General features: G+C 36.7%; 1 protein-coding gene across 2 annotated transcripts in view; it reads left to right on the top strand.

Moving 5' to 3' along the window:
- Window positions 1-27052, top strand: part of ANKRD17 (ankyrin repeat domain 17) — a 167422-nt gene that overhangs the window by 118602 nt on the left and 21768 nt on the right. For both annotated transcript variants that reach the window (XM_052641727.1, XM_052641728.1), the window contains exons 23-28: window positions 7627-7722; window positions 9014-9130; window positions 22099-22270; window positions 23601-24048; window positions 24484-24639; window positions 26674-26823. In XM_052641727.1, coding sequence (XP_052497687.1) covers window positions 7627-7722; window positions 9014-9130; window positions 22099-22270; window positions 23601-24048; window positions 24484-24639; window positions 26674-26823 — 1139 coding nt within the window. The remainder of the gene's footprint in view (window positions 1-7626; window positions 7723-9013; window positions 9131-22098; window positions 22271-23600; window positions 24049-24483; window positions 24640-26673; window positions 26824-27052) is intronic.

Raw genomic sequence — 27052 nt, 5'->3', positions numbered from 1 at the left:
CCTTTAATTTTCATTTTTATAACCTACTATTACTTAAAAAAAAAAAGACTATTTTTAAAGCAAACGCCATATATATTTTTTTGTGGTTGTTGTTTTAATAATTCTTGTGGCTTTGTTTTTTTTTTCTTCTTCTTTTCTTTAATATTGTATTTTTGAAAATTCAACCTCTACGCTAGATTTTTAGTCTTTGCTTTTTGGTATTTGATGTCAATTTTGTACACTTAAAAACCCAATCTTCAGTACCCAGTTTTACCTGAGAGCAAGATTACTGGCTTGACCACTCTCTCCTCCTTTGGACTCTCCTTTTTCTCCACCAGGTGGCATCTGTCTCTTCCCTCCCCCTTCTCTTCTCTACCCAACTCTGAATCTCTGTGTGTTCCAGACAGTAGAGAACACTTAGGGAACTGGTTACTGGCTAGATCTGTCTCTCTCCTTTTCATTTCCCTCTTTTATCCTCCTGGCCACCTCTGTCTACTTCCTCCCTCTCTTCTTCCCTGTATAACTCCATGAACATCTCTGAGCAGCCCACACTCTGGAGTGCCCATAAGGAAGTGATAAGTGGCTAGGTTTCTCTCTCCTCTTTTGATCTCACCTCATCTCATTCCAGTCACCTGTAACTACCCCCTCTCTCTTCTCTTCTCCATGTAACTCAGTGAACCTCTCTGGGAGTCCCTCAATGTGGAGAAACTTTTCATCTTTAACCTAGATGTTTTATCATCAGTGTTGTATAGATGGAGAAGTCTTGAGGCTACTGTAAAAATAAAACTGAAAACCAGAAGCAGGAGGCTTAAGTCCAAATCCTGAGAACATCAGAGAACTCCTGAATCCAGGGAACAATAATTGATAGGAGCTCATCAAACACCTCCATACCTACACTGAAACCAAGCACCACCCAAGGGCCAACAAGTTCCAGAGCAAGACATACTACGCAAATTTTCCAGCAACACAGGAACATATCCCTGAGCTTCAATATACAGACAGCTCAGTTACTCCAAAACCATTGACATCTCATAACTCATTACTGGATACTTCATTGCACTCCAGAGAGAAGAAATCCAGCTCCACCCACCAGAACTCTGACGCAAGCTTCCCTAACCAAGAAACCTTGACAAGCCACTGATACAACCCCATCCACAGTGAGGAAACTCCATAATAAAAAGAACTCCCAAATTCCCAGAATACAAAAAGGCCACCCGAAACAGCAATATAACCAAGATGAAGAGACAGAGGAATACCCAGCAGGTAAAGGAACAGGAGAAATGCCCACCAAACCAAACCAAAGAGGAAGAGATAGGGAATCTACTTTGAAAGAATTCCAAATATTGATAGTGAAAATGATCCAAAATCTTGAAATCAAAATGGAATCACAGATAAATAGCCTGGAGACAAGGATTGAGGAGATGCAAGAAAGGTTTAACAAGGACCTAGAAGAAAAAAAAGAGTCAATATATAATGAATAACGCAATAAATGAGATCAGAAACACTCTGAAGGCAACAAATAGTACAATAACAGGCAGAAGATAGGATTAGTGAAATAGAAGATAGAATGGTAGAAATAAATGAATCAGAGAGGAAAAAAGAAAAATGAATTAAAAGAAATGAGGACAATCTCACAGACCTCCAGGACAATATGAAACGCTCCAACATTCAAATTATAGGAGTCCCAGAAGAAGAAGACAAAAAGAAAGACCAGGAGAAAATACTTGAGGAGATAATAGTTGAAAACTTCCTTAAAATGGGGAAGGAAATAATCACCCAAGTCCAAGAAACCCAGAGAGTTCCAAACAGGATAAACCCAAGGCCAAACACCCCAAGACACATATTAATCAAATTAGCAAAGATCAAACACAAAGAACAAATATTAAAAGCAGCAAGGGAAAAACAACAAATAACACACAAGGGGATTCCCATAAGGATAACTGCAGATCTTTCAATAGAAACTCTTCAGGCCAGGAGGGAATGGCAAGACATACTTAAAGTGATGAAAGAAAATAACCTACAGCTCAGATTACTGTACCCAGCAAGGATCTCATTCGAATATGAAGGAGAAATCAAAAGCTTTCCAGACAAGCAAAAGCTGAGAGAATTCAGCACCACCAAACCAGCTCTCCAACAAATGCTAAAGGATATTCTCTAGACAGGAAACACAAAAAGGGCATATAAACCCGAACCCAAAACAATAAAGTAAATGGCAACAGGATCATACTTATCAATAATTACCTTAAACGTAAATGGGTTGAATGCCCCAACCAAAAGGCAAAGACTGGCTGAATGGATACAAAAACAAGATCCCTATGTATGCTGCCTACAAGAGACCCACCTCAAAACAAGGGACACATACAGACTGAAAGTGAAGGGCTGGAAAAAGATATTCCACGCAAATAGAGACCAAAAGAAAGCAGGCGTAGCAATACTCATCTCCGATAAAATAGACTTTAAAACAAAGGGTGTGAAGAGAGACAGGGCCACTACATAATGATCAAAGGATCAATCTGAGAAGAAGATATAACAATTATAAATATATATGCACCCAACATAGGAGCACCACAATATGAAAGACAAATGCTAACAAGTATGAAGGGGAAATTAACAACACAATAATAGTGGGAGACTTTAATACCCCACTCACACCTATGGACAGATCAACTAAACAGAAAATTAAGAAAGAAACACAAACTTTAAATGATACAATAGACCAGTTAGACCTAATTGATATCTATAGGACTCAATGGAACAAAATAGAAAGCCCAGAGATATATCCACACACCTATGGACACCTTATCTTTGACAAAGGAGGCAAGAATATACAATGGAGTAAAGACAATCTCTTTAACAAGTGGTACTGGGAAAACTGGTCAACCACTTGTAAAAGAATGAAACTAGATCACTTTCTAACACCATACACAAAAATAAACTCAAAATAGATTAAAGATCTAAACATAAGACCAGAAACTATAAAACTCCTAGAGGAGAACATAGGTAAAACACTCTCCGACATAAATCACAGCATGATCCTCTATGATCCACCTCCCAGAATACTGGAAATAAAAGCAAAAATAAACAAATGGGATCTAGTTAAACTTAACAGCTTCTGCACAACAAAGGAAACTATAAGCAAGGTGAAAAGACAGCCTTCTGAATGGGAGAAAATAATAGCAAATGAAGCAACTGACAAACAACTAATCTCAAAAATATACAAGCAACTCCTGCAGCTCAATTCCAGAAAAATAAATGACTCAATCAAAACATGGGCCAAAGAACTAAATAGACATTCCTCCAAAGAAGACATACAGATGGCTAACAAACACATGAAAAGATGCTCAACATCACTCATTATCAGAGAAATGCAAATCAAGACCACAATGAGGTACCACTTCACGCCAGTCAGAATGGCTGCGATCCAAAAGTCTACAAGCAATAAATGCTGGAGAGGGTGTGGAGAAAAGGGAACCCTCTTACACTGCTGGTGGGAATGCAAACTAGCACAGCCACTATGGAGAACAGAGTAGAGATTCCTTAAAAAACTGGAAATACAACTGCCTTATGACCCAGCAATCCCACTGCTGGACATACACATCGAGGAATCCAGAATTGAAACAGACACGTGTACCGCAGTGTTCATCACAGCACTGTTTATAATAGCCAGGACATGGAAGCAACCTAGATGTCCATCAGCAGATGAAAGGATAAGAAAGCTGTGGTACATATACACAATGGAGTATTACTCAGCCATTAAAAAGAATACATTTGAATCAGTTCTAATGAGGTGGATGAAACTGGAGCCTATTATACAGAGTGAAGTAAGCCAGAAAGACAAACACCAATACAGTATACTAGCGCATATATATGGAATTTAGAAAGATGGTAATGATGACCCTGTATGCGAGACAGCAAAAGAGACACAGATGTATAGAACGGACTTTTGGACTCTGAGGGAGAGGGAGAAGGAGAGGGTGGGAGGATTTGGGAGAATGGCATTGAAACGTGTATACTATCATGTAGGAAACAAATTGCCAGTCTATGTTCGATACAGGATACAGGATGCTTGGGGCTGGTGCACGGGGATGATCCAGAGAGATGATACGGGGTGGGATGTGGTTGGGGGTGGGGTTCAGGATTGGGAACTCACGTACACCCGTGGCGGATTCATGTCAATGTATGGCAAAACCAATGCAGTATTGTAAAGTAAAATAAAGTAAAAATTAAAAAAAAAAAAAAAAGGCATCCCAGAAAAGCTATCAATAGTATCAGTGTTGGATGTCAAAGCTTAGTAAAGTTTTAATATTTATACTATGTAGAATTTTCAAAATCTAGTTGCAGTCTTACTCTTTTGCAAAATATGAAGCCAACTAAGAGTAATTAATTACTTATTTACAAATGAGTGTTTTCTTGTATTAGCACACAGAAAATTTTAACTTAAATTGATTTTATTTTTAATTATTCACATTAATTTCTAGGGAAAAAAAGAAAAATGAAAATTCAGCTGTCAATATTTGAAACCTTCAGAAGTAGAAATAAATTTTGTGAAATTGAAACTTTCTGTAGTGTATAGCATAGAACTATATATAAGAACTTGATTTAATGATTTGGTTGATCTCCTAAACGCAGGTCTGATTTGTTATTTGGAAAGCCAGTTTATTATTTCAGGGATTATAGTTTTGAGTTTTCTCATTCAATAGGTAAAATCTCTTACAGATTCCAAATTATTTTGTTGTATTGAAAAATTGTTCTTAAAAAAATCATCTTTTCCTTTTTTCTCGTATTAAGTTCTCTTATTCTTTATACCATCTCTTGCATGGTGTTCCAGGCTACCTTCCCACTGACTCTGAATTTTTTTTCCTCGCCAATCATACTTATTCTCAGTGACTAGCTCCCTCTTCAAGCAAGCTAGCATATCAAGTTTATCTTCCTAACCATTTCACTCTATTAGTATCCTCTTCGAGAAACTTTTCCTGTCTCACCAGTCTCTGTAATCCTCTGAAATCAAATCCTCATTGTTATTCAGAGACCAGTCCAGTGCCCTTTGAACTCATCTCCCATTGAGTCCCTCATGCAATTTTCTACTTGCTTGGTCTTTTTTGTGTCACTGTCTCATATCACATTTGTTCTCATCTCAGGAATTCCCATGTCCTTCCTCAATTTTCTAAAATTACTCATTTCTTGGATGCAATGTAAATCTTCCTTTCTACAGAAACTCTTCCCATTCCATTTGAGCTCACATTGAAATACCTTATCTCTTAAAAATTGTAGAAATTCTATAATTTGCTATTACCTTTATCATTTATTTTGACAAATATATTGTTATTACCTTAACATATAACATTCATATACCTCATGTTTCCAAATAGACTTAGCTCCTTAAGAAAGGCACTTACCTTTTATACTTTTTCGTTATTCATTTCATTACTTTTCTTTTTGCCCACTGTGTACATTTGTACAGATTCCAAATGTTACATTTTGTACAAAATGTAATAATCAGAGATCCACAGACAAACTTAGGTAACTGAATTGTCCCACATAAATATTTTTAAATACTGTAGAAGTGTTAATGAGGCATCAAGCAAAGGTGCAAATCCCATTTAAGGTGTTCACTAAAAGATGCAGGTAGGTTTTAGAAATTCGTTTATTTAATTGAAGGATAATTATTTTATAGTATTGCGGTAGTTTTTGCCATACATCGACATGAATCAGCCGTGGGTGCACATGTCCCCTCATCCTGAATCCCTCTCCCACCTCCCTCCCTACCCCATCCTTCTGTATTGTCTTAGAGCACCAGCTTTGAGTGCCCAACATCAGCATTGAACTTGAACTAGTCATCTGTTTTACATATGGTAATATATATGTTTCAGTGCTATTCTCTCAAATCATCCCACCCTTGCCTTCTCCCACATAGTCTAAAAGTTTGTTCTTTACATCTGTGTCTCTTTTGCTGTTTTGCATATAGGGTAGTCATTACTATCTTTCTAAATTCCATTATATGCATTAATATACTGTATTGGTGTTTCTCTTTCTAACTTGCTTCACTCTGTATAATAGGCTCCAGTTTCATTGACCTCATTAGAACTGGCTCAAGTGTGTTCTTCTTTATAGCTGAGTAATATTCCATTCTGTATATTACCACAACTTCCTTATCCTTCGTCTGCCAATGGACATCTATGTTGCTTCCATGCCTTAGCTATTGTAAACAGTGCTGCAGTGAACATTGGGGTACATGTGTCTCTTTCACTTCTGGTTTTCTTGGGGTGTACACTCTGCAGTGGAATTTCTGGGTCATATGGCAGTTCTTGGACTTCCCTGGTGGCTCAGACCGTAAAGCATCTGTCTACAATGCAGGAGACCCGGGTTCTATCCCTGGGTCGGGAAGATCCGCTGGAGAAGGAAATGGCAATCCACTCCAGTACTATTGCCTGGGAAAATTCCATGGACAGAGGAGCCTGGTAGGCTACAGTCCATGGGTTTGCAAAGAGTCGGACACGACTGAACAACTGCACTCATGGCAGTTCTATTTCCAGTTTTTTAAGGAACCTCCACACTGTTCTCCATAGTGGCTGTACCAGTTTGCATTCCCACCAACAGTGTAAGAGGGTTCCTTTTTCTCCACACCCTCTCCTGCATTTATTGTTTGTAGACTTTGATGGTGGCCATTCTGACCCGTGTGAGATGATACCACTTTGTGGTTTTGATTTACATTTCTCAAATAGTGAGTAATGCTGAGCATCTTTTCATGTGTCTATTAGCCATCTGTATGTCTTTGGAGAAATGTTTGTTTAGTTAAAAGATACGGGTAATTTTAAAAGATGTAGATGAGAAGGAAAAAAATAAAGGCAACAGAGGAAATGTACTAACTATAAACATATGTTTATCCATCTGTTTAGAGGTGTTGTGTCAGTAATAGTATAGATTAGAGAAAGTAGAGAGTCTCTTGAATAGGGTCTAAACATTTTTAACATAGTGAATTTTATCAACAGTAAATAATATAACCATCGTTCAAGCTTTAGGCAACTGTATCTTATTTCCTTTGCATTACCTAGTACAGTACTATCCATTCAGTTTTTATCTGAAAAAAAAGAACAAAATTGTTATTTCTACTCTTTTGATGCTTAAAATGGAAATAGGATGCTAAGATCTAATGAGTTAGCTGGGACTGGGGGGAAGGTGAGGTTTTTTTTTCACACATATCATGTATTTCTTCATACTGACTTTTGGTTATCTCTTTTAAAATTCAGAATGGTTTAGACTAACACTGACTGACCAGAATTTTAGCTCAAATTATTCTGTATCTTTTCAGGAGTTGGAATGAAAGTGAACAGTGTAGATTTATCTAATTCATTAAAACCAAAGCCTGTCTCTTTTTTTGTTTATGTGCTCAGTTGCTCAGTCATGTCTGACCCTTTGTGACCCCATGCACTGTAGCCTGCCCGGCTCCTCTGTCCATGGAATTTTCTAGGCAAGAATACAGGAGTGGGTTGCCATTTCCTACTCCACTTTTTTATTTGAAATGCCAATAATACCCAACTTAACTCTTTATTTTGTGGCACTAATGTCAATGAAATTGTTCAGACAGACTGGATTTACTGAATTCTGATAGAGTTTGTTTTCAGTCTGACAATGATTTCTGTTTTTTAGGGTCATGTGAAAGTGGTGCGCTACTTAGTCAAAGAAGTCAATCAGTTTCCATCAGACTCTGAATGTATGAGATACATAGCGACGATCACTGATAAGGTAATACGCTGATTGAATTCATCCCCACTCTATGAACTTGGGATCCCATTTGGCTTTTATATATTTGTATATTCCACATTAAGAAAAGAAGCCTTAGTTTGAGCAATGATGTGTGGCATATAACTGTTTTCATTTATGTAGTATTTGGGAATGAAGTGTGCTATTTAAGAAACTCTTCGGAGTATTTACTAATGAAGTACCTAATGAAGTAATAAAACATTTTCTATGATAGAATTACTTTAGCTTTTTAGATAGTACTTAAGCTAATTTAATTTTAATGTTGATAATAAACAACCTAAAGCAAGTTATTGTTACTATTCATTAGTGATATAATCTATCCAGACTGATAACTCTTCTGAGAGGAACAAGTCAGTGAATTTTTTTTTATACTTAAACAAAAATCAGCATAGTACTTTTACTTATGGTCAAGAAAACTCTTAACATGTTCAACATAATATAAAAATCAGACTGTCAGGTTAAGACTGAATTTGCTAGGATCTTTTTGCAGGAAAAGTAGAGAACATAAAATAAATCCCTTTAGAATTCTAATTGAAATCAAAATATTGGAATGAAATCCTGAAACATGCTTCTGAAAAATGTAAAAATGTCTTTCATTTTCTCAGTTATTGTGTGACAGCAACTTTTCTCATTAATTTTTGGTTTAACATAGTTAATCCACTGTCTTGCCTGCCTCTAGATTTTTGTCAGGAGAATTAGTATTCCTAGATATCATTGGTCTCTATGTAGGGGGACAGAGATTGAAAATAAGGCTTTATCTTAGCATGGAAATATCCCTTTCCTGTCAAAAAGTGTGTTCTGAAAATGAAATGAGAGAAAAGTCTATATTGTTTCTTATGAATGATTCTAGCATAAGAAGTTACAGAAATAAACTAAGTATTTGAGAACAGTTCTTGCCAAATAAGTATTTAAAAATTTTTTAAACTCGTTTTCTTTTGTTGACATTGCCCCTTTCCTTTAGCCTGTTAACCACCTAACAGATTGTTGCAGCTCTATTTGCAGTATGAGTTCTCATTTTTAAAATTATAGGACTAAATAATTTTAGTACCAGTCAAATGGACGTTATTTTGAAGAACAGTAGAGGCTCTTTGCTTATGTATTTAAAAAAACATGCCATTTAAATTATGTTTTTATTTGCACCCTTTTTGCCCTACTATTGATCTTTACTGCTTGTGTTCATTCGAGTACCTTATTTAATATTTTCATGTTTTCAGGAATCTCTCTAAGTTTTAATTATTTTGAGGTTAGAAACATCTTAATTTTTTTGTTTTAGGAGATGCTGAAGAAGTGTCACCTTTGTATGGAATCAATAGTACAAGCCAAAGATAGACAGGCTGCTGAAGCAAACAAAAATGCCAGCATTTTATTAGAGGAGTTAGACTTGGAAAAGGTAACCTTTCCATATGATAACCTTTCCATATGAAAAATATTATCTACTTTTTTCCTTTCTGCTTTTCTTCCTCCTTATTTGTAATCTGTGGTTTTTTGCTTTGTTTTGCTTTAGCTTTAAATTATGTATGTGGTTTTCTCTCCAAGTTTGGCTCAACTGGTAGAATTTGAGTATTTTAAATATTGTTATATCATTAAAATAGTTTTCTTTATGGTTAAATTACCAAAATGTTATTGTAGAAATTGCATTGATCTTGAAGTGAGAGAGCCTAGCCTCTAGTGCTCAGGTATTTCAACAAATGTTCTGTTAATCCCATCCAAATCTCTTTCAGGCATACTACAGCATCATCCCTATTATTCCTGCAGGGAGTAAAATACTCCAAACATGGTATAGTTTGGACAGTCCCATAGCTGCTTCTTTACTCTCTGTTCTATCACGAACTGTCCTCTAGAATGTAATATTATAGAAATAGTAATCATAGAAGGAAAAGAATTTGTTGGTATTGAATATTATAGAATATATATTCTGCCATGTTTTATCTTTTTTAAATAGGTTAAAAATGCTATAAAGTTTAACGTGAACTTTTCAAATATGTAGTGATTGTGGGGCTGGAGCACTGACCACTCCCGCATGCAGTTGAAAATCCATGTGTAACTTTAGAGTTGGGCCCTACATATCTGCAGTTTCAAGTCCATGGATTTCAACCAACTGCAATTTGTGTAGGATTTTAGTACTTATTTATTTTAAGGAGTTCACATGAAATGGGCCTGTTGAAGCCCATGTTGTTCACAAGTTAGTTGTATATTAGAATATTTTTCATTAAAGTCAGGTACATTCTTTTTGTTTAGACTTACTATGTTAAGCTACATATTTCATCTTGCATGAAGAAAATAAAACTATTTTAAACATTTTTTTCTAAAGTCAATGTAAAAATACTCTTATTTTCTGAAAAATATATTTAATATTAAGGTTTTTCATTTAAAAAAATTTTCTAGTTTATATTCTGATCAAATAAAAATTAGCTTTTTTTTGGCCACTTTGAGGTTTTAATTGAATATAAACATATTGTTATAATCACTGTAACAATTGTTACAGTGATTGTTACAGGCTATTATAATACAATATTATAGTATTATAATATCCTGAGAACAGATTGTTATAATCTCCGTAACAATTACTTTACCTGTCTGGAAGTTAGAGAGCCTAGCCTCTATAATGCTCAGTTATCTCAACTAATGTTTTCTTAATCCTCATCCAAATCTGTACTACACTGATCCTGGACCTTGTAATTTGTTGCCAACAGATTTATCAGAAGTACCAAATGCACTAGGAAGACATACACGACCAAGGCATAACCAGCTAGTGAAATATGACCAGTTGTGTCTAGTATTTATTTAATGTTTACTAAAATACCAGGCAATATGTAGGGTCAAATTATATGAGAGAATATAAATTATTTGAATCTTCTCTATAGAAGTGTTATTACCCTCACATTACAGATGGAGAAACTAATCTATGGGATATTAAGTAATTTACCTAATCTAGGATAGAATTTAAATCTACTTCTTTTTTGTTCTAAATTCCCTGGTTTCCTTGCTCCCCTTAATTGAAGTCCACCTGCGTTTTAGTGCTTCCTCCTTACAGTTATTATAATATCCTGTTTTTGCATTACTCTCTCATTTTTAAATGTTAGATTCTCTAAGTATTATTTAATGATATTGTTTCTTTTTGCATTGTTATAAATCTTAGAAGGGCTTCCTTGGTGGCTTAGTGGTAAAGAACCCTCCTGCAAATGCAAAGGACACAAATTTGATCCCTGGGTCAGGAAGATCCCCTGGAGAAGGAAATGGCAAGCCACTCCAGTATTCTTGCCTGGGAAATCCAATGGATAGAGGAGCCTAGAAGGCTACAGTCCTTGGGGTCACAAAGGAGAGGGGCACGACTTAGCAACTAAACAAAAACACAGTTGTAGAAAGCATCCTTTTTCTTAGCTGACACATAGATGTCTGTTTTTAAATAAAATTTTTGTTTCATCCCTTTGTTGTTTATACATTACATAAAATACATTTAGGAATATACTGCAAGCCTGTGGATTACAAAGTCAAACAGCATTTAGGCATATGTCCAGTTGTGCATGTCTATTCTTAATCAACATGAATGGGGTTTTCTTTGTTACAATATGTGCAGTGTAAACTGTGAACTCTGCAAAGTTGCCTCATATTTTAGTCTCCCTTTCACATCTTTTGACTTTTCTTCCCTTCTTTATTTTCATGTTCTGATATTCTAAATACTGCATTTTACTTAACTTGTTTGTCTCTCTCTACCACTAGAATGTATGAACCACAAAATGATGCCTGGCATGTTAGTAAACATTTGTTGAACACATAAATATCCATGTATGTGAAGATAGTATACTTAAAATAAAAGAATCATGTAAACATAATACTCTAATACTTGCTTTTCCCACTCTAAATAACTGAAAAAGATTTTCAATTCATTGTGATTTATAACTGCATAATATACTACATAGTAAGTTTCCAGTATTGTCACTACACGTAATGTTGCAATAAACATTATTATACATATTTTGTTATATTTTGGCACTTTCATTTTTATGGAATAAGTTTGTTTCTTCACATGAGTCAGTATATTTTAAGTTTGATACTTCCAGAGTATTTCCCTAATACCATCAGCAGTACATAAGTGTTGTTTCCTTGAATTCTTGCCAGCCTTTCTTAACCTTGATGTTCATGCTTTCAAGGCCTCAGATTTAAAGCAATTCGAAAGAAACTTCTTTCAGTGTCATTGCATATTTCCCCATAATATTAATTCTTAATCATAAATTAATTAGATGTAAATTATTCCACATGCATTGATACTTTATAAGCAGTTTTGAATGAGGGTGGTATATAGATAGAATTTTAGATTATGGAGGAGACTATTCTGCTTGAACTGCAGCTTCTTTCTAGTGTATTTGGCAAATTATCAGATTGACATGTGTTAGGGTTTGGTTCACAATTTTTTGCTTATGATTTACATCTGGAAAAACATACCTTTTTGCCATTTGAGACTTGGTACATTCTGGCTCCACCATTTCTGATTTAGAAACATCATTGAAGTTGGTCTTATCTAGTTTAACTTGGATGTTCTACATGGATAACTTATTTTTTTAATATAAATTTATTTATCTTAATTGGAGGTTAATTACTTTATAATATTGTATTGGTTTTGTCATACATCAACATGAATCCACCACAGGTGTACACATGTTCCCCATCCTGAACCCCCTTCCTTCCTCCCTCCCCGTGCCATCCCTCTGGGTCTTCCCAGTGCACTAGCCCCAAGCATCCAGTATCATGCATCAAACCTGGACTGGCGATTCATTTCATATATGATATTATACATGTTTCAATGCCATGCTCCCAAATTATCCCACCCTCTCCCTCTCCCTCAGAGTCCAAAAGTCCGTTCTATACATCTGTGTCTCTTTTGCTGTCTCGCATACAGGGTTATCGTTACCATCTTTCTAAATTCCATATATATGCGCTAGTATACTGTATTGGTGTTTTTCTTTCTGGCTTACTTCACTCTGTATAATAGGCTCCAGTTTCATCCACCTCATTAGAACTGATTCAAATGTATTCTTTTTAATGGCTGAGTAATACTCCATTGTGTATATGTACCACAGCTTTCTTATCCATTCATCTGCTGATGGACATCTAGGTTGCTTCCATGTCCTGGCTATTATAAACAGTGCTGCGAAGAACATTGGGGTACACGTGTCTGTTTCAATTCTGGTTTCCTCGATGTGTATGTCCAGCAGTGGGATTACTGGGTCATAAGGCAGTTGTATTTCCAGTTTTTTAAGGAATCTCCACCACTGTTCTCCATAGTGGCTGTACTAGTTTGCATTCCCACCAGCAGTGTAAGAGGGTTCCCTTTTCTCCACACCCTCTCCAGCATTTATTGCTTGTAGACTTTCGGATCGCAGCCATTCTGACTGGCGTGAAATGGTACCTCATTGTGGTCTTGATTTGCGTTTCTCTGATAATGAGTGATGTTGAGCATCTTTTCATGTGTTTGTTAGCCATCCGTATGTCTTCTTTGGAGGAATGTCTATTTAGTTCTTTGGCCCATGTTTTGATTGGGTCGTTTATTTTTCTGGAATTGAGCTGCAGGAGTTGCTTGTATATTTTTGAGATTAGTTGTCAGTTGCTTCATTTGCTATTATTTTCTCCCATTCAGAAGGCTGTCTTTTCACCTTGCTTATAGTTTCCTTTGTTGTGCAGAAGCTTTTAAGTTTAATTAGGTCCCATTTGTTCATTTTTGCTTTTATTTCCAGTATTCTGGGAGGTGGATCATAGAGGATCCTGCTGTGATTTATGTCGGAGTGTGTTGTGCCTATGTTCTCCTTTAGGAGTTTTATAGTTTCTGGTCTTGCATTTAGATCTTTAATCCATTTTGAGTTTATTTTTGTGTATGGTGTTAGAAAGTATTCTAGTTTCATTCTTTTACAAGTGGTTGACCAGTTTTCCCAGTACCACTTGTTAAAGAGATTGTCTTTACTCCATTGTATATTCTTGCCTCCTTTGTCAAAGATAATACAAGGGTTCTTCAATATCCGCAAATCAATCAATGTAATATACCACATTAACAAACTGAAAAATAAAACCATATGATTATCTCAATAGATGCAGAGAAAGCCTTTGACAAAATTCAACATCCATTTATGATAAAAACTCTCCAGAAAGCAGGAATAGAAGGAACATACCTCAACATAATAAAAGCTATATGTGACAAACCCACAGCAAACATTATCCTAAATGGTGAGAAATTGAAAAAATTTCCCCTAAAGTCAGGAACAAGACAAGGGTGCCCACTTTCACCACTGCTATTCAATATAGTTTTGGAAGTTTTGGCCATAGCAATCAGTGCAGAAAAATAAAAGGAATCCAAATTGGAAAAGAAGTAAAACTCCGACTGTTTGCAGATGACATGATCTTCTACATAGAAAACCCTAAAGACTCCACTAGAAAATTACTGGATAACTTATTGCTTGTGGATGTTCTACATGGATAACTTATTGCTTTGATCAACCTTTCTAATTTGAAAATGTTGGGTAATAGATTTGTGAAAATTGCTGCTCAATACTGCTTGTTATATTTATCAGATTCCCTTATCCTTATGCAGCAAACATTTGATTCACTGACTGTTTACTATGTGCAAGAGTTCATGCTCTGGAGCAGTTCCTCTGGTCTAACTTTGGAATACTCGCAGTTAGTTGCTTGATCTCTTAGGACACTAACAACTAGGTTATGTTTTGGGCTGTTACAATCCATGGTGGATGTTATTGGTCTGCATTTTTAATGTTTTTACCCCTGTACTTTATCGCTTCCTATTTCTCCCCTTTGTAAACGTTCATTAAGCTTTTAGGGAATTATGTAGGGTATATTTTTAAAATATTTCTAATGGATGTTTTCTTTTTTGTTTGTTTTTTTTTGCCACTACTGAACTGATTCATATGCCCACCTCACAATCACAGTTTTATACATTTCATTCTCTGATTATCACCTCTTTTCAGCTTTACTCTTGCTAGAGTAAAGCTGCCTCCAACAATCCTGGAAACATTCTGTCTACCAGTAAATAGTCGGATCCATTTATAATGCCACCCTTCACTGGCCTGACTCTTCCTTCTCGTTATTCTTACCTCAAGCCTAGTAACTGTAAGTTTCTAAGAGGGGGGAAAAAAAAGCATCAATCTTGATGACTAATTTTACTTTAAATGTGTGACAGTGAACCCTTTAATGCTGCCCAGTAGTCAAACTATATATTTCCCTAGTTTATTCTGCCACTCATCTAGACCATTGTTTCTTTCTCCTTTATCCTGTGACATCTAGTATATATTCTTTTTCAGCCTCAGTTGATGCTCTTTCATTCTGCTCCAATCAGTGAGAAAACTGAAGCACCAGAAGAAAACTGCTAGAGACTTCCTCCACTCTTGTCTTCCCAACTCACAAACCCCTGTACCCATATACTTCCTAATAGTTACTGGATAAACTTGTTGTAACCAATCCCTCCAGTTGTGAGCTAGATCATATTTTCTGTCTGCTATGGCTTACTCAAAAACATTGTTGTAGCAATTCTCTTTTCTTCTATATCATTCTGCTCTCTTTCCTGAATCATCCTCATCGTCATGCACATTTCTTTATCCAGTCTTAAGAAAGCTTTTGATTTCTCCAGTACCTTTCCCCTGCCTCTGTTTCTTTGGCTGCAAGCCCATTTCTTTGCTCCCATTTGCAGCAGAACTCCTTGTCTACTTTGGTAATTTCCAGTTCCTTTTTTCTTGTATCTGTTCCTGCTAGGTTGTCCTTCCCTCAGCTCTACCAAAACTATGTTTTTATGGTCTCCAGGGACTCTCATGTTGCTAAATCCAATGGTTACTTCTCTATCCTTATCTCACTAAACCTAGTAACACTTGATATACTCTCTTTACTTGGCCTCCATTATATTACACACTCTCTTAATCTTTCTGAGTATTCCTTCTGTGTCTCTAGTTCCTCCTCACATCTCCTCTTAGTTGCTAAGCCATTTACCTTTTTACAGATCTTCTTTATCCATTGATCATCTCATCCTGCTTCTTACCTTTATATAATAGCTGATCCAAAATCTGTATCTTTAGCCCAGACCTCTTCCCTACGCTCTAGTCTCTTATATCCAGCTAGCTACTCAACATGTCCTTGTGGAAACCTAATTAAACGTCTCATACTTACTGTCCAAATATGGACTCCTGATCTTTGCCTATTCCAAACCCACAACTCTGTAACTGCTGAGGCTAAAAATCTTGATATGATCTTTGATTTTTCTCCACTCTGTTGCAAAATCGAGTGACCTTTGCCTTGGATCTCTATCTGAAATCCTAGTCACTATTCATCACTTCTCACTCTGGTTCAGGTCACTAATATCATCTCTTACCTTTATTTCCACAGTAGTCATTTAACTAATCTCCCTGATTCCATCACTGCTCTGCAATCTGTTCTCTGCTTAACACTTGTATCATCTTGTATCACTTAGATCAGATCACTGTTTTGCCCAAAACCCTACAGTACCATTTCACTCAGAGTAAAAGATAAAAGTTTTTAAAACGCCCTGTGGGATGTGTTTGGTGGTGCCTGTCCCAAAAGCAGAATGATCTCAGTTCGTTTCCAAGGCAAACCATTCAACATCACAGTAATCTAAGTCTACGCCCTAACCACTAATGCTGAAGAAGGTGAAGTTGACCGGTTCTTTCAAGACCTACAAGACCTTCCAGAAGTAACACCACAGAAAAGATGTCCTTTTCATCATGGGAAACTGGAAGGTAAAAGTAGGAAGTCAAGAGATACCTGGAGTAACAGGCAAGTTTGACCGTGGAGTACAAAATGAAGCAGGGCAAAGACTAGTGGAGTTTTGCCAAGAGAACACACTGGCCATAGCAAACATCCTTTTCCAGAAACACAAGAGATGACTATACATATGGACATCACCAGATGGTCAATACCAAAATCAGACTGGTTATATTCTTTGCAGCCAAAGTTAGAAAAACTCTATACAGTCAATGAAAACAAGATTCGGAGCTGAGGGTGGCTCAGATCATGAACTCCTTATTGCCAAATTCATACTTAAATTGAAGAAAGTAGGGAAAACCACTAGGCCATTCAGGTATAACCTAAATCAAGTCCCTTATGAATCACTGCAGATGGTGACTGCAGCCATGAAATTAAAAGACGCTTACTCCTTGGAAGGAAAGTTAGGACCAATCTAGATAGCATATTGAAAAGCAGAGACATTACTTTGCCAACAAAGGTCCGTCTAGTCAAGGCTATGGTTTTTCCAGTGGTCATGTATGGATGTGAGAGTTGGACTGTGAAGAAAGCTGAGTGCCGAAGAGTTGATGCTTTTGAACTGTGGTGTTGGAGAAGACTCTTGAGAGTCCCTTGGACTGCAAGGAGATCCAACCAGTCCATTCTGAAGGAGATCAGCCCTGGGATTTCTTTGGAAGGAATGATGCTAAAGCTGAAACTCCAGTACTTTGGCTACCTCACGCGAAGAGTTGACTCATTGGAAAAGACTCTGATGCTGGGGGGGATTGGGGTCAGGAGGAGAAGGGGACAATAGAGGATGAGATGGCTGGATGGCATCACAGACTCGATGGACGTGAGTTTGAGTGAACTCCGGGAGTTGGTGATGGACAGGGAGGCCTGGCATGCTGCGATTCATGGGGTCGCAAAGAGTCAGACATGACTGAGCAACTGAACTGAAATGTTGATTATACAGTGGACGTGACAAATAGATTCGAGTGATTAGATTTGTTAGAGGGCCTGAAGAACTATGGATGTAGGTTTGTAACATTGTACAGGAGATGGTGACAAAAACCATCCCCAAGGGAAAAAAAAAATGCAACAAGGCAGAATTGTTGTCTGAGGAGGCCTTACAAATAACTGAGAAAAGAAAAGCGAGAGACTTCTCTGGTGGCCCAATGTCTAAGACTCTGAGCTCCCAATGCAGGGGGCCTGGGTTTGATTCCTAGATCCCACATGCCACAGCTAAGACCCAGTGGAACCAAAATATATATATTTTTTAAGAGAAGCAAAAGGCAAAAGTGAAAGATATATCCAACTGAATGCAGAGTTCTGAAGAATAGCAAGGAGAGACAAGAAAGAAAGCCTTCTTAAGTGAATAATGCAGAGAAACAGAGGTGGCAAGAATATACAGACAAACTGTACAAAAAAGATCTTAATGACCCAGGTAACCACAATGGTGTGGTCACTTCCCCTAACGCCAGACATCCTGTAGTGTCAACTCAAGTTGGCCTTAGGAAGCATTACTACAAACAGAGCTAGTGGAGGTGATGGAATTTCAGCTGAGCTGTTTCAAATCCTAAACTTTGATGCTATTAAAGTTCCACACTCATGACAGCAAATTGGAGAACTCACCAGTATCCATGGGACTGGAAAAGGTTCTCACTTTCTATCCTAAAGAAGGGCAATGCCAAAGAAACTACCACACAATTGTGAAATTGTTGAAACTGCCACACAATTGTGCTCATTTCACATGCTAGCAAGGTAATGCTCAAAATCCTTCAGCCTAGGCTTCAACAATGAACTTCCAGGTATACAAGCTGGATTTAGAAAAGCCGAGGAACTAGAGATCAGATTGTCAACATCTGTTGGATCATAGAAAAAGCAAGAAAGTTCCAGAAAAACATCTACTTCTGCTTCATTAATAAACTAAAACCTTTGACTGTGTGAATCACAAAAAACTGTGGAAAGTTCTTAAAGAGATGGGAATACCAGACCACCTTACCCGTCTCCTGAGAAATCTGTACGCATGTCAAGAAGCAAGTTAGAACTGGACATGGAACAAAGGAATGGTATGGAATGGTTCAAAATTGATAAAGGAGTACCTCAAGGCTGCATATTGTTACCCTGCTTATTTAACTTATATGCAGAGTACATCATGCAAAATGCCAGGTTGGATGAATCATAAACTGGAATCAAGATTGCTAGAAGCAGTATCAATAACCTCAGATATGCAGATGACAGAAAGCCAAGAGGAACCAAAGAGCCTCTTAGTGAAGGTGAAAGGGGAGAGTGAAAAAGCTGGCTTAAAACTCAAGGTGCAGAAACCTTAAGATCATGGCATCTGGTCCCATCACTTCATGGAAGATAAGATGGGGATACAAACAGTGACAGACTTTCTTTTCTTGGGCTCCAAAATCACCTGCAGAGGGTGACTGCAGCCATGAAATTAAAAGATGCTTGCTCCTTGAAACGAAAGCTGTGACAGCCTAGACAGCATACTGAGAATCAGGGACATCACTTTTCACAGAGGTGCATACAGTCTAAACCATGGTTTTCCCAGTTGTCATGTACAGATGTGAGAACTGGACATTAAGAAGGCTGAGCAGCAAAGAATTGATGCTTTTGGACTGGTGCTCGAGAAAACTCTTGAGAATCCTTTGGCCAGCAAGGAGATCAAACCACTCAATCCTAAAGGAAATCAGTCCTAAATATTCATTGGAAGGACTGATACTGAAGCTGAAGGTCCAGTGCTTTGGCCACCTGATTCAAGGAACCAACTCTTTGGAAAAGAGCCCGATGCTGGGGAAGACTGAGGGCAGAAGAGTAGGAGGCCACAGAGGATGTGATGGTTGGATAGCATTATCAACTCAATGGACATAAGTTTGCGACATTCCCAGGGACAGTGAAGGACAGGGAAGCCTGGTAGGCTTCAGTTCATCTGGTCACAAAGAGTTAGACATGACTGAGTAACTGAACAAGAACAACTACAGTGTCATTTCCAGCAGAGTAAAAGATAAGAGTAAAATGCCCTGTGGGACCTTAGGTAATCAAGACCACTGATATGCTATCTGAAAGTGATTTCCTACTATTCTCAATCAAACTGGCCTACATAAACATGCCAAAAAATGTTCAAACTACCGCACAATTGCACTCATCTCACATGCTAGTAAAGTAATGCTCAAATTCTCCAAGCCAGGCTTCAACAGTACGTGAACTGTGAACTTCAAGATGTTCAAGCTGGATTTAGAAAAGGCAGAGGAACCAGAGATCAAGTTGCTAACATCCGTTGGATCAGAAAAAGCAAGAGAGTTCCAGAAAAACATCTACTTCTGCAATATTGATTACGCCAAAGCCTTTGACTCTGTAGATCACAACAAACTGTGGAAAATTCTGAAAGAGATGGGAATATCAGACCACCTTACCTGCCTCCTGAGAAATCTTAGTGCAGTTCAAGAAGCAACAGTTAGTACCAGACATGGAACAACAGACTGGTTCCAGAATGGGAAAGGAGTACATGAAGACTGTATATTGTCACCCTGCATATTTAACTTACGTGCAAAGTACATCATGTGAAATGCTGGGGTGGATGAAGCACAAGTTGGAATCAAGATTGCCAGGAGAAATATCAGTAACCTCAGATATGCAGATGATACCACCCTTATGCCAGAAATGGAAGAACTAAAGAGCCTCTTGATGAAAGTGAGAGAGGAGAATGAAAAAGCTGGCTTAAAACTCAGGATTCAAAAAACTAAGATCATGGCATCCAGTCCCATCACTTCATGGCATAGATGGGGAAACAGTGGAAACAGTGAGAGACTTTATTTTCTTGGGCTTCAAAATCACTGCAGATGATGACTCCAGCCATGAAATTGAAAGACGCTTGCTCCTTGGAAGAAAAGCTATGGTCCACCTGCATATTAAAAAGCAGAGACATTTCTTTGCCACCAAAGGTCCATCTAGTCAAAGCTATTGTTTTTCTAGTGTTCATGTATGGTTGTGAGAGTTGGACTATAAAGAAAGCTGAGCCCCAAAGAATTGATGCTTTTGAACTGTGATATTGGAGAAGACTTGAGAGTCCCTTGGACTGCAAGGAGATCCAACCAGTCAGTCCTAAAGGAAATCAGTCCTGAATATTCATTGGAAGAACTGTTGCTGAAGCTGTAGCTCCAATACTTTGGCCACCTGATGCAAAGAAGTGACCCTGATGCTGGGAAAGATTGAAGGCAGGAGAAGAGGACATCAGAGGACGAGACGGTTGGATGGCATCACTGACTCAATGGACATGAGTTTGAGCAGGCTCTGGGAGTTCGTGATGGACAGGGAACCCTGGCATGCTGCAGTCCATGGAGTCGCAAAGAGTCAGACACAACAGAGCGATTGAATTGACCTGAACTGAGAGGAAGCTTGGGTACTTTTGGAAGATCAGCAAAAGTTTCTAGGGGGCAGATGCTATGCAAAAAATTATATATCTCCAGTTTCCATTTGTGTTCTTCCCTGAAATCCATCTGCTTGAGAAAGTATCTGATTTTCTATAGATTCTCCTTAATTATTTATCTTTCCAAAAACAAAAATCTTAATCTCTTACCCAAGAAAATGTAATTATGGTGCATTGCCTCCCGATATGAAAACTTTCAAGGTGGCAAAACCTTTCAGTCACCCTGAACAGGGATTATTTCAAAAGGGAAGAGGAGTGACTATCAAAGGCTGGAGACTAAAAAAATGAAATCAGACTTTTTCTCAAGAAACTTAAATCTGATTTAGCATATAAGGTTATCTCTAAGCACTGGTTTCATTAGTTAGGCTATTGTGACATTTTCCATAAACTGAGTATCGTTGTTTTGACGTATATTTAAAATGCGCATAAAATATATAGATAGCTTCCCAGGTGGCACCAGAAGTAAAGAATTTGCCTGCCAGTGCAGGAGATGCAGGAGAGGTGGGTTCGATCTCTGGGTCTAGAAGATTCTCTGGAGGTGAAAATGGCAATCCACTCTAGTATATCTTGCCTGGAGAATCCCATGGACAGAGGAGCCTGGTGGGCTACAGTCCTTGGAGTTGCAAAGAGTCCAACCTAACTGAGCATGTGAGCACAGCTCAGTGTTCTGTAAATGTATACTGTTGTTAATTTATCCCCTTTACTACCATAGTAATCAACTTTTGCAATGGAAAGTATTAAACCTATATTTTTCTACTAGAGGGTAGACATTTTATAGAATATATTCTTAGGATAAGCAGTTTGTAATTTTCATAGAAGGCTTTTAAATTACCTTTCCAAAAACTCTAATATTTATACCAATGGCAGTGTAGGAAAGAATTCATTTTCCCAAACTTCTGCTATCTGATACCTCTAATAATTTACATTTCCTTAGTGACTGTGGAGTTATATATATCTTTATCAATCATCCATTTTGAAATTGGGTTGTCTTTTGTCATTAATTTGATCTTGACATTTAAAAGGATTATCTTCTCTTTATAGTGATTTGAGTATGATTTTGATCAGTGAGTTGAACTAAAATAACTTTGAATTTTATGGTATCCCAGTACCTTTATGATGAATGACATTATGTGACAACATTTTTCCAATGAAAATTCCAGTGTTGTAATTCTGTTTTATTGATTCTTTAATAGTTAAGGGAAGAAAGTCGAAGGCTGGCTTTGGCTGCCAAACGAGAAAAGAGAAAGGAGAAGAGGCGAAAGAAAAAGGAAGAACAAAGAAGAAAGCTAGAAGAAATTGAAGCCAAAAATAAAGAAAACTTTGAACTCCAAGCTGCTCAAGAAAAAGAAAAGCATAAAGTTGAAGGTATTTTCTCTAAATCGTCTAATTTCTTTCATATAATGCATTCTATTCAAAATTAACATTTCATTAAATGTAAATAACTTAAGATAACATTAAATATCAATGAGTCAAGATAACAGTAGATCTTTTACATTATTAAACCCTAAAGTATTTATATGCTCTTTTTATTTATTGACTTCATCCCACTTCTATTGTAAACAATTCCAAACCCACACACAAGTTGAAAGAATGATACAACAAACACCTGAATACCCTTCACCTGATTTAAAAACAAACATTTTACTATATTTGCTTTATCCTTTTCTCTGAGTATATATACATATTTTTTTTTCCCTAAGCTATCTGAAAATAAATTGCAGGTGTCTGACATTGCACCTGGAATAAATACATAAAATCATAAAAAAAATTATCAGTACTTCCATAATTTCATCTACAGGCAAGACCATGTTCAGATTTTTCTTAAATGAGGAAATCACTTTTAATTACTTTCTAACTAAAAATCATTTGAGGTAAGGATATTGTTAGAAAGAACCACTGTCATTAAACCACCAAATATGTATGGTGTGTATGTGTGTATTTCCCTCTCCTCCAGTCTTTTATTTTGAAAAATTTCAGGCTACAGAAAATTTTAAGAATTAGTATGATGAATACCTGCAAGTCACCTAGATTCATATAACATTGTGGCACATTTATATTTTTCCTCTTTTTGTTCTGAATAGTCTTATATATATTGTACACATCATACAGAATCACCCCTAAATACTTGAGCAGTATTTCCCAAAAAAGAACATTATTTTATGTAATGACAATGACATTATGACACTTGAGAAATTTAATAATTATGAATAATATGTAACATATAGTACATATTCATTCCCAAAATAATTCCAAATTTTTAAAAAATGTTTATTTATGTATTTGTTTGCAGCAGGTCTTAGTTGCAGAACACAGGATCCTTTCTTAGTTGCGGCATGTAGGGTCTTTACTTGCAGTATGTAAGATTTTATCTGTGGCATGATGGATCTAGTTCCCTGACCAAGAATCAAACGTGGGTCCCTTGCATTGAGAGTGTAGTGTCTTAGCCTCTGGACTATCAAGAAGGTCCCCTGAAATATTTTTTTATAACTTCTAGTATATGTTGTTTAGAACTTAGGAACAGAGAGAATAGAATAATCATATCCATCTCATTACTAGTGAATGATGGAATGACTGATGACTTTATATCTAAAAGTAGTAGTAAAGTAGCCTCTCGGTTTATTTTTGTCAAGTGCTTAAAGCTAAATATATGGCAAGAACACTAGAACTTGCTAATTTGGTATTACTGCTTCTACAGATGAGCCTGAAGTCTTGACAGAGCCTCCAAGTGCCACAACCACTACTACCATAGGTATATCTGCAACCTGGACCACTTTGGCAGGTTCCCATGGTAAAAGAAATAATACCATAACTACAACCAGTTCAAAGAGGAAAAACAGGAAAAATAAAATTACTCCGGAAAACGTTCAAATTATATTTGATGATCCACTACCAATCTCATACAGTCAGCCAGAGAAGGTGAACGGAGAGTCCAAAAGCAGCAGTACCAGCGAGAGTGGAGATAGTGATAACATGAGAATTTCCAGTTGCAGTGATGAAAGTAGTAACAGCAACAGCAGCCGAAAGAGTGACAATCATTCACCTGCCGTGGTCACTACCACTGTGACCAGCAAGAAACAGCCATCAGTTCTGGTTACATTTCCAAAGGAGGAGAGAAAATCTGTTTCTGGCAAGACTTCAATAAAGTGAGCTCCAATTTTTATTTTCACAATTTACAGTATAGTTATGAAACACTTTGTCTTTGAATTTTTTAGTAAAGCAGTCAAATGAAAAAGACAAAGTAAGTGTTTGTCCTTGTTCTTAAAGAAGGTACAGTTCTTTAAATTAAAGAACAACTATGTAATTTCTTCATTTGAATTGTTAACCCATGACAAGTATCGGTTGTGGTTTTTCAGAGATTGTTATTGTATTTCAGTTCCGCTATATTTGACCTCTAGATAATATCTTCTTAAAATTGCCCCTTCATATTATGCCCAGTATTGGAAAATGAAAAATAAAATTTCTCTCATTTATTCATAATATTAAAAAAATAAAGAATAAAATCATGTGTTAGTTTGCTGTTATCATTAAAAAATTCTTCATCTGTTCTATAGTTAATGTGTTTTTCCTCCTTGTTAAAGATTGTCAGAGACTATCAGTGAAGTGACCAGTAATTCTCTCTCCACTTGCACAAAATCTGGTCCATCTCCCCTTTCCTCTCCAAATGGGAAGTTAACAGTAGCAAGTCCCAAGCGTGGACAGAAGAGGGAAGAAGGATGGAAAGAGGTTGTAAGGAGGTAATTGATTATTTGTTTTTCCCATTCTTTTTATATGTGCTCTATTTCACAGAGAAGTAACAGTGTACCTTGTGATTAAATTCCCCTAACTATTCCAAATGCTGCAGTCAAACTGGTGGCCCAGGGCTGCCAATGGAGACAACCTACACTATATTTTATATGGAAAAAAGTATATGTTAATACTTTCAAAACTGGGAGATTTTACATAAAAAGTTAGGTCATTGTGTGTGCTTCACCTGCATAGATACTGGCTTTTGGTAGTGAACTAATTTCTTTAAGGTGAGATTGTCTTATTCTTCTTGTAACCTTGAAGCCCAGTAGATAGTGTCTACCACATGCTTATAAATATTTGGAGAGTAAATAAATATTGGTTTTAAACTATTCTTGTCTTCAAATCATAGAATATTTTTACTTCAAGAGTTTTAGAACTGAAATATTTTACTGTATTTTGCTTGGGATTTTTTAAATAATGTGTTAAAAGTAAAACAGTATCCCAGAAACTGAAAGGTGGTAAGATACCACCTACCAAGAAAGGATGTGATCCAAAAAAAAGTATAATGTACATTTCTTTTCCTGTTTTTGGCCAAGACTTCCCCTCAGCCTCCCTCTCTGTCTTCATCTCTGTCTGTCACACGGCTATTGAACTAATTAAAATCGTAACACCAGAGTTCATTCTCATTGTTAGTCGCTCAGTCATGTCCGACTCTTTGCGACCCCATGGACTGGGACTCACCAGGTTCCATCATCCATGCTCTCATATAAAAAGCCAGATAATTCCATTTTTGCATGCGGTCTTACTTATTTCTGGCTGTACCGGGTCTTCGTTGCTGTTGTGGGCATCTCCAGTTGCAGCACTTGGGCTCCTCTTGTGGTTTGTGGGCTTCACTTGTTACAGCAAACAGACTCTGAAGCACTCAGGCTCTCTAGCTGTGGGTGCCTGGGCTTAGTTGCCCCAGGGCATGTGGGATCTTAGTTCCCCAACCAGAGATCAAATTTTCATCCCTTCCTTTGGAAGGCAGATTCCCAAACACTAGACCACCAAGGGAAGTCCCTGCATGCATCTTATATGATAGTATACAAACAAATTCTTAACTAATTTAAAATAATGATCCCTGAGTCATGTTCTGTAAGAGAAAAGGAATTAACAGGTGAGTTAGTTATATATATAAAAGGGCAGAGAGGCAAGGTTTTTAAACACTACTGTTTAAAAAAATTCTAATTTAATATTTAATCTATTGTGAATAATTTACTTATTCATTGAAGCATAATTGGCTCATTCTTTTTATTGAGAGTTATACTGTTTTTCTTTTAGAAGTACTCTTTAGTTTAGACTTGTAGGAAATTTATATCTACCTTTGCTGAATCTGAGTAATTTTGTGTTAGGTGGGTTTTGCTTTTTGGAATTCCAACAGGCTTTTCTATTTCCTCACACAACTAAACATACCTTAGCAAGTGTCCATATTTGTGGATAATCATTTGAAGGCTTCTAGAAGAAAACAGGAAAACATGAATTTTTAGTATCATCCTTTCGGTTATATATTGGTTAATAAAAACAAGAATGTAAGTCAGACACCTAAAGGCACTCACAATAAATCTTTTTTAACTCCTTGGGCTAGATTAGACACCCCTATCAATGTGTCTTTATGATACCCTGTTAGAGCACTTATGACATCGTGTTATAATTTTCTTACTTGGTTTCTACATAGTCAATATATGTGGGTGGGAACCCATTTGTCTTATTTGCTATTAGTAGTTGCATTTACACAGTGTATGTCTACATGGATGTGCTGTATAGATCATAATGAAGGATAAAAGTCAAAAAAGCAAACAGTTTTTGGTAATAATATGAGAAACTCACTCTCTCTTTTTTCCTGTGGCTCTCAGTTGCCTTGTATCATTTAGGATGAGACTAGGTAGAAGAGGCTTATTCAACAATGTTCTGCATTTATAGAAACATATTTTAGTATAACTATCTTAATTACAATGACTGATATTTATGAATTAGCTTAATTTATTTTTCTAACCATTAAACAGGTCAAAGAAAGTATCTGTTCCATCAACAGTGATATCCAGAGTGATTGGAAGAGGAGGCTGTAATATTAATGCGATTCGGGAGTTCACTGGTGCACACATAGATATTGATAAGCAGAAAGACAAGACGGGAGACCGGATAATAACTATAAGGCAAAATTTTGTCTCTTATTTTTTTTCCCTTTATATTTATTGCACTAGAGCTTAAAAATTATAGATAAGCATGTGAGTTTTCAATGGAACTTTGTATTTAATAGCATACTTTTAAATGAAAATTTGATTCGTGTTGGAGAAAATAACTCTTAAAATTTGTTTTTCTAATTTATATGTTCTTATGAAGTATTTTAAAGGACTTAAAAAGAATTTTTCTTTTTTGTATGTA

Source organism: Budorcas taxicolor, chromosome 6 (assembly GCF_023091745.1).
Source record: "Budorcas taxicolor isolate Tak-1 chromosome 6, Takin1.1, whole genome shotgun sequence".
NCBI lineage: Eukaryota > Metazoa > Chordata > Mammalia > Artiodactyla > Bovidae > Budorcas > Budorcas taxicolor.
Note: the sequence above shows the minus strand (reverse complement) of the source record. Positions and strands in the feature narration are given on the sequence as shown.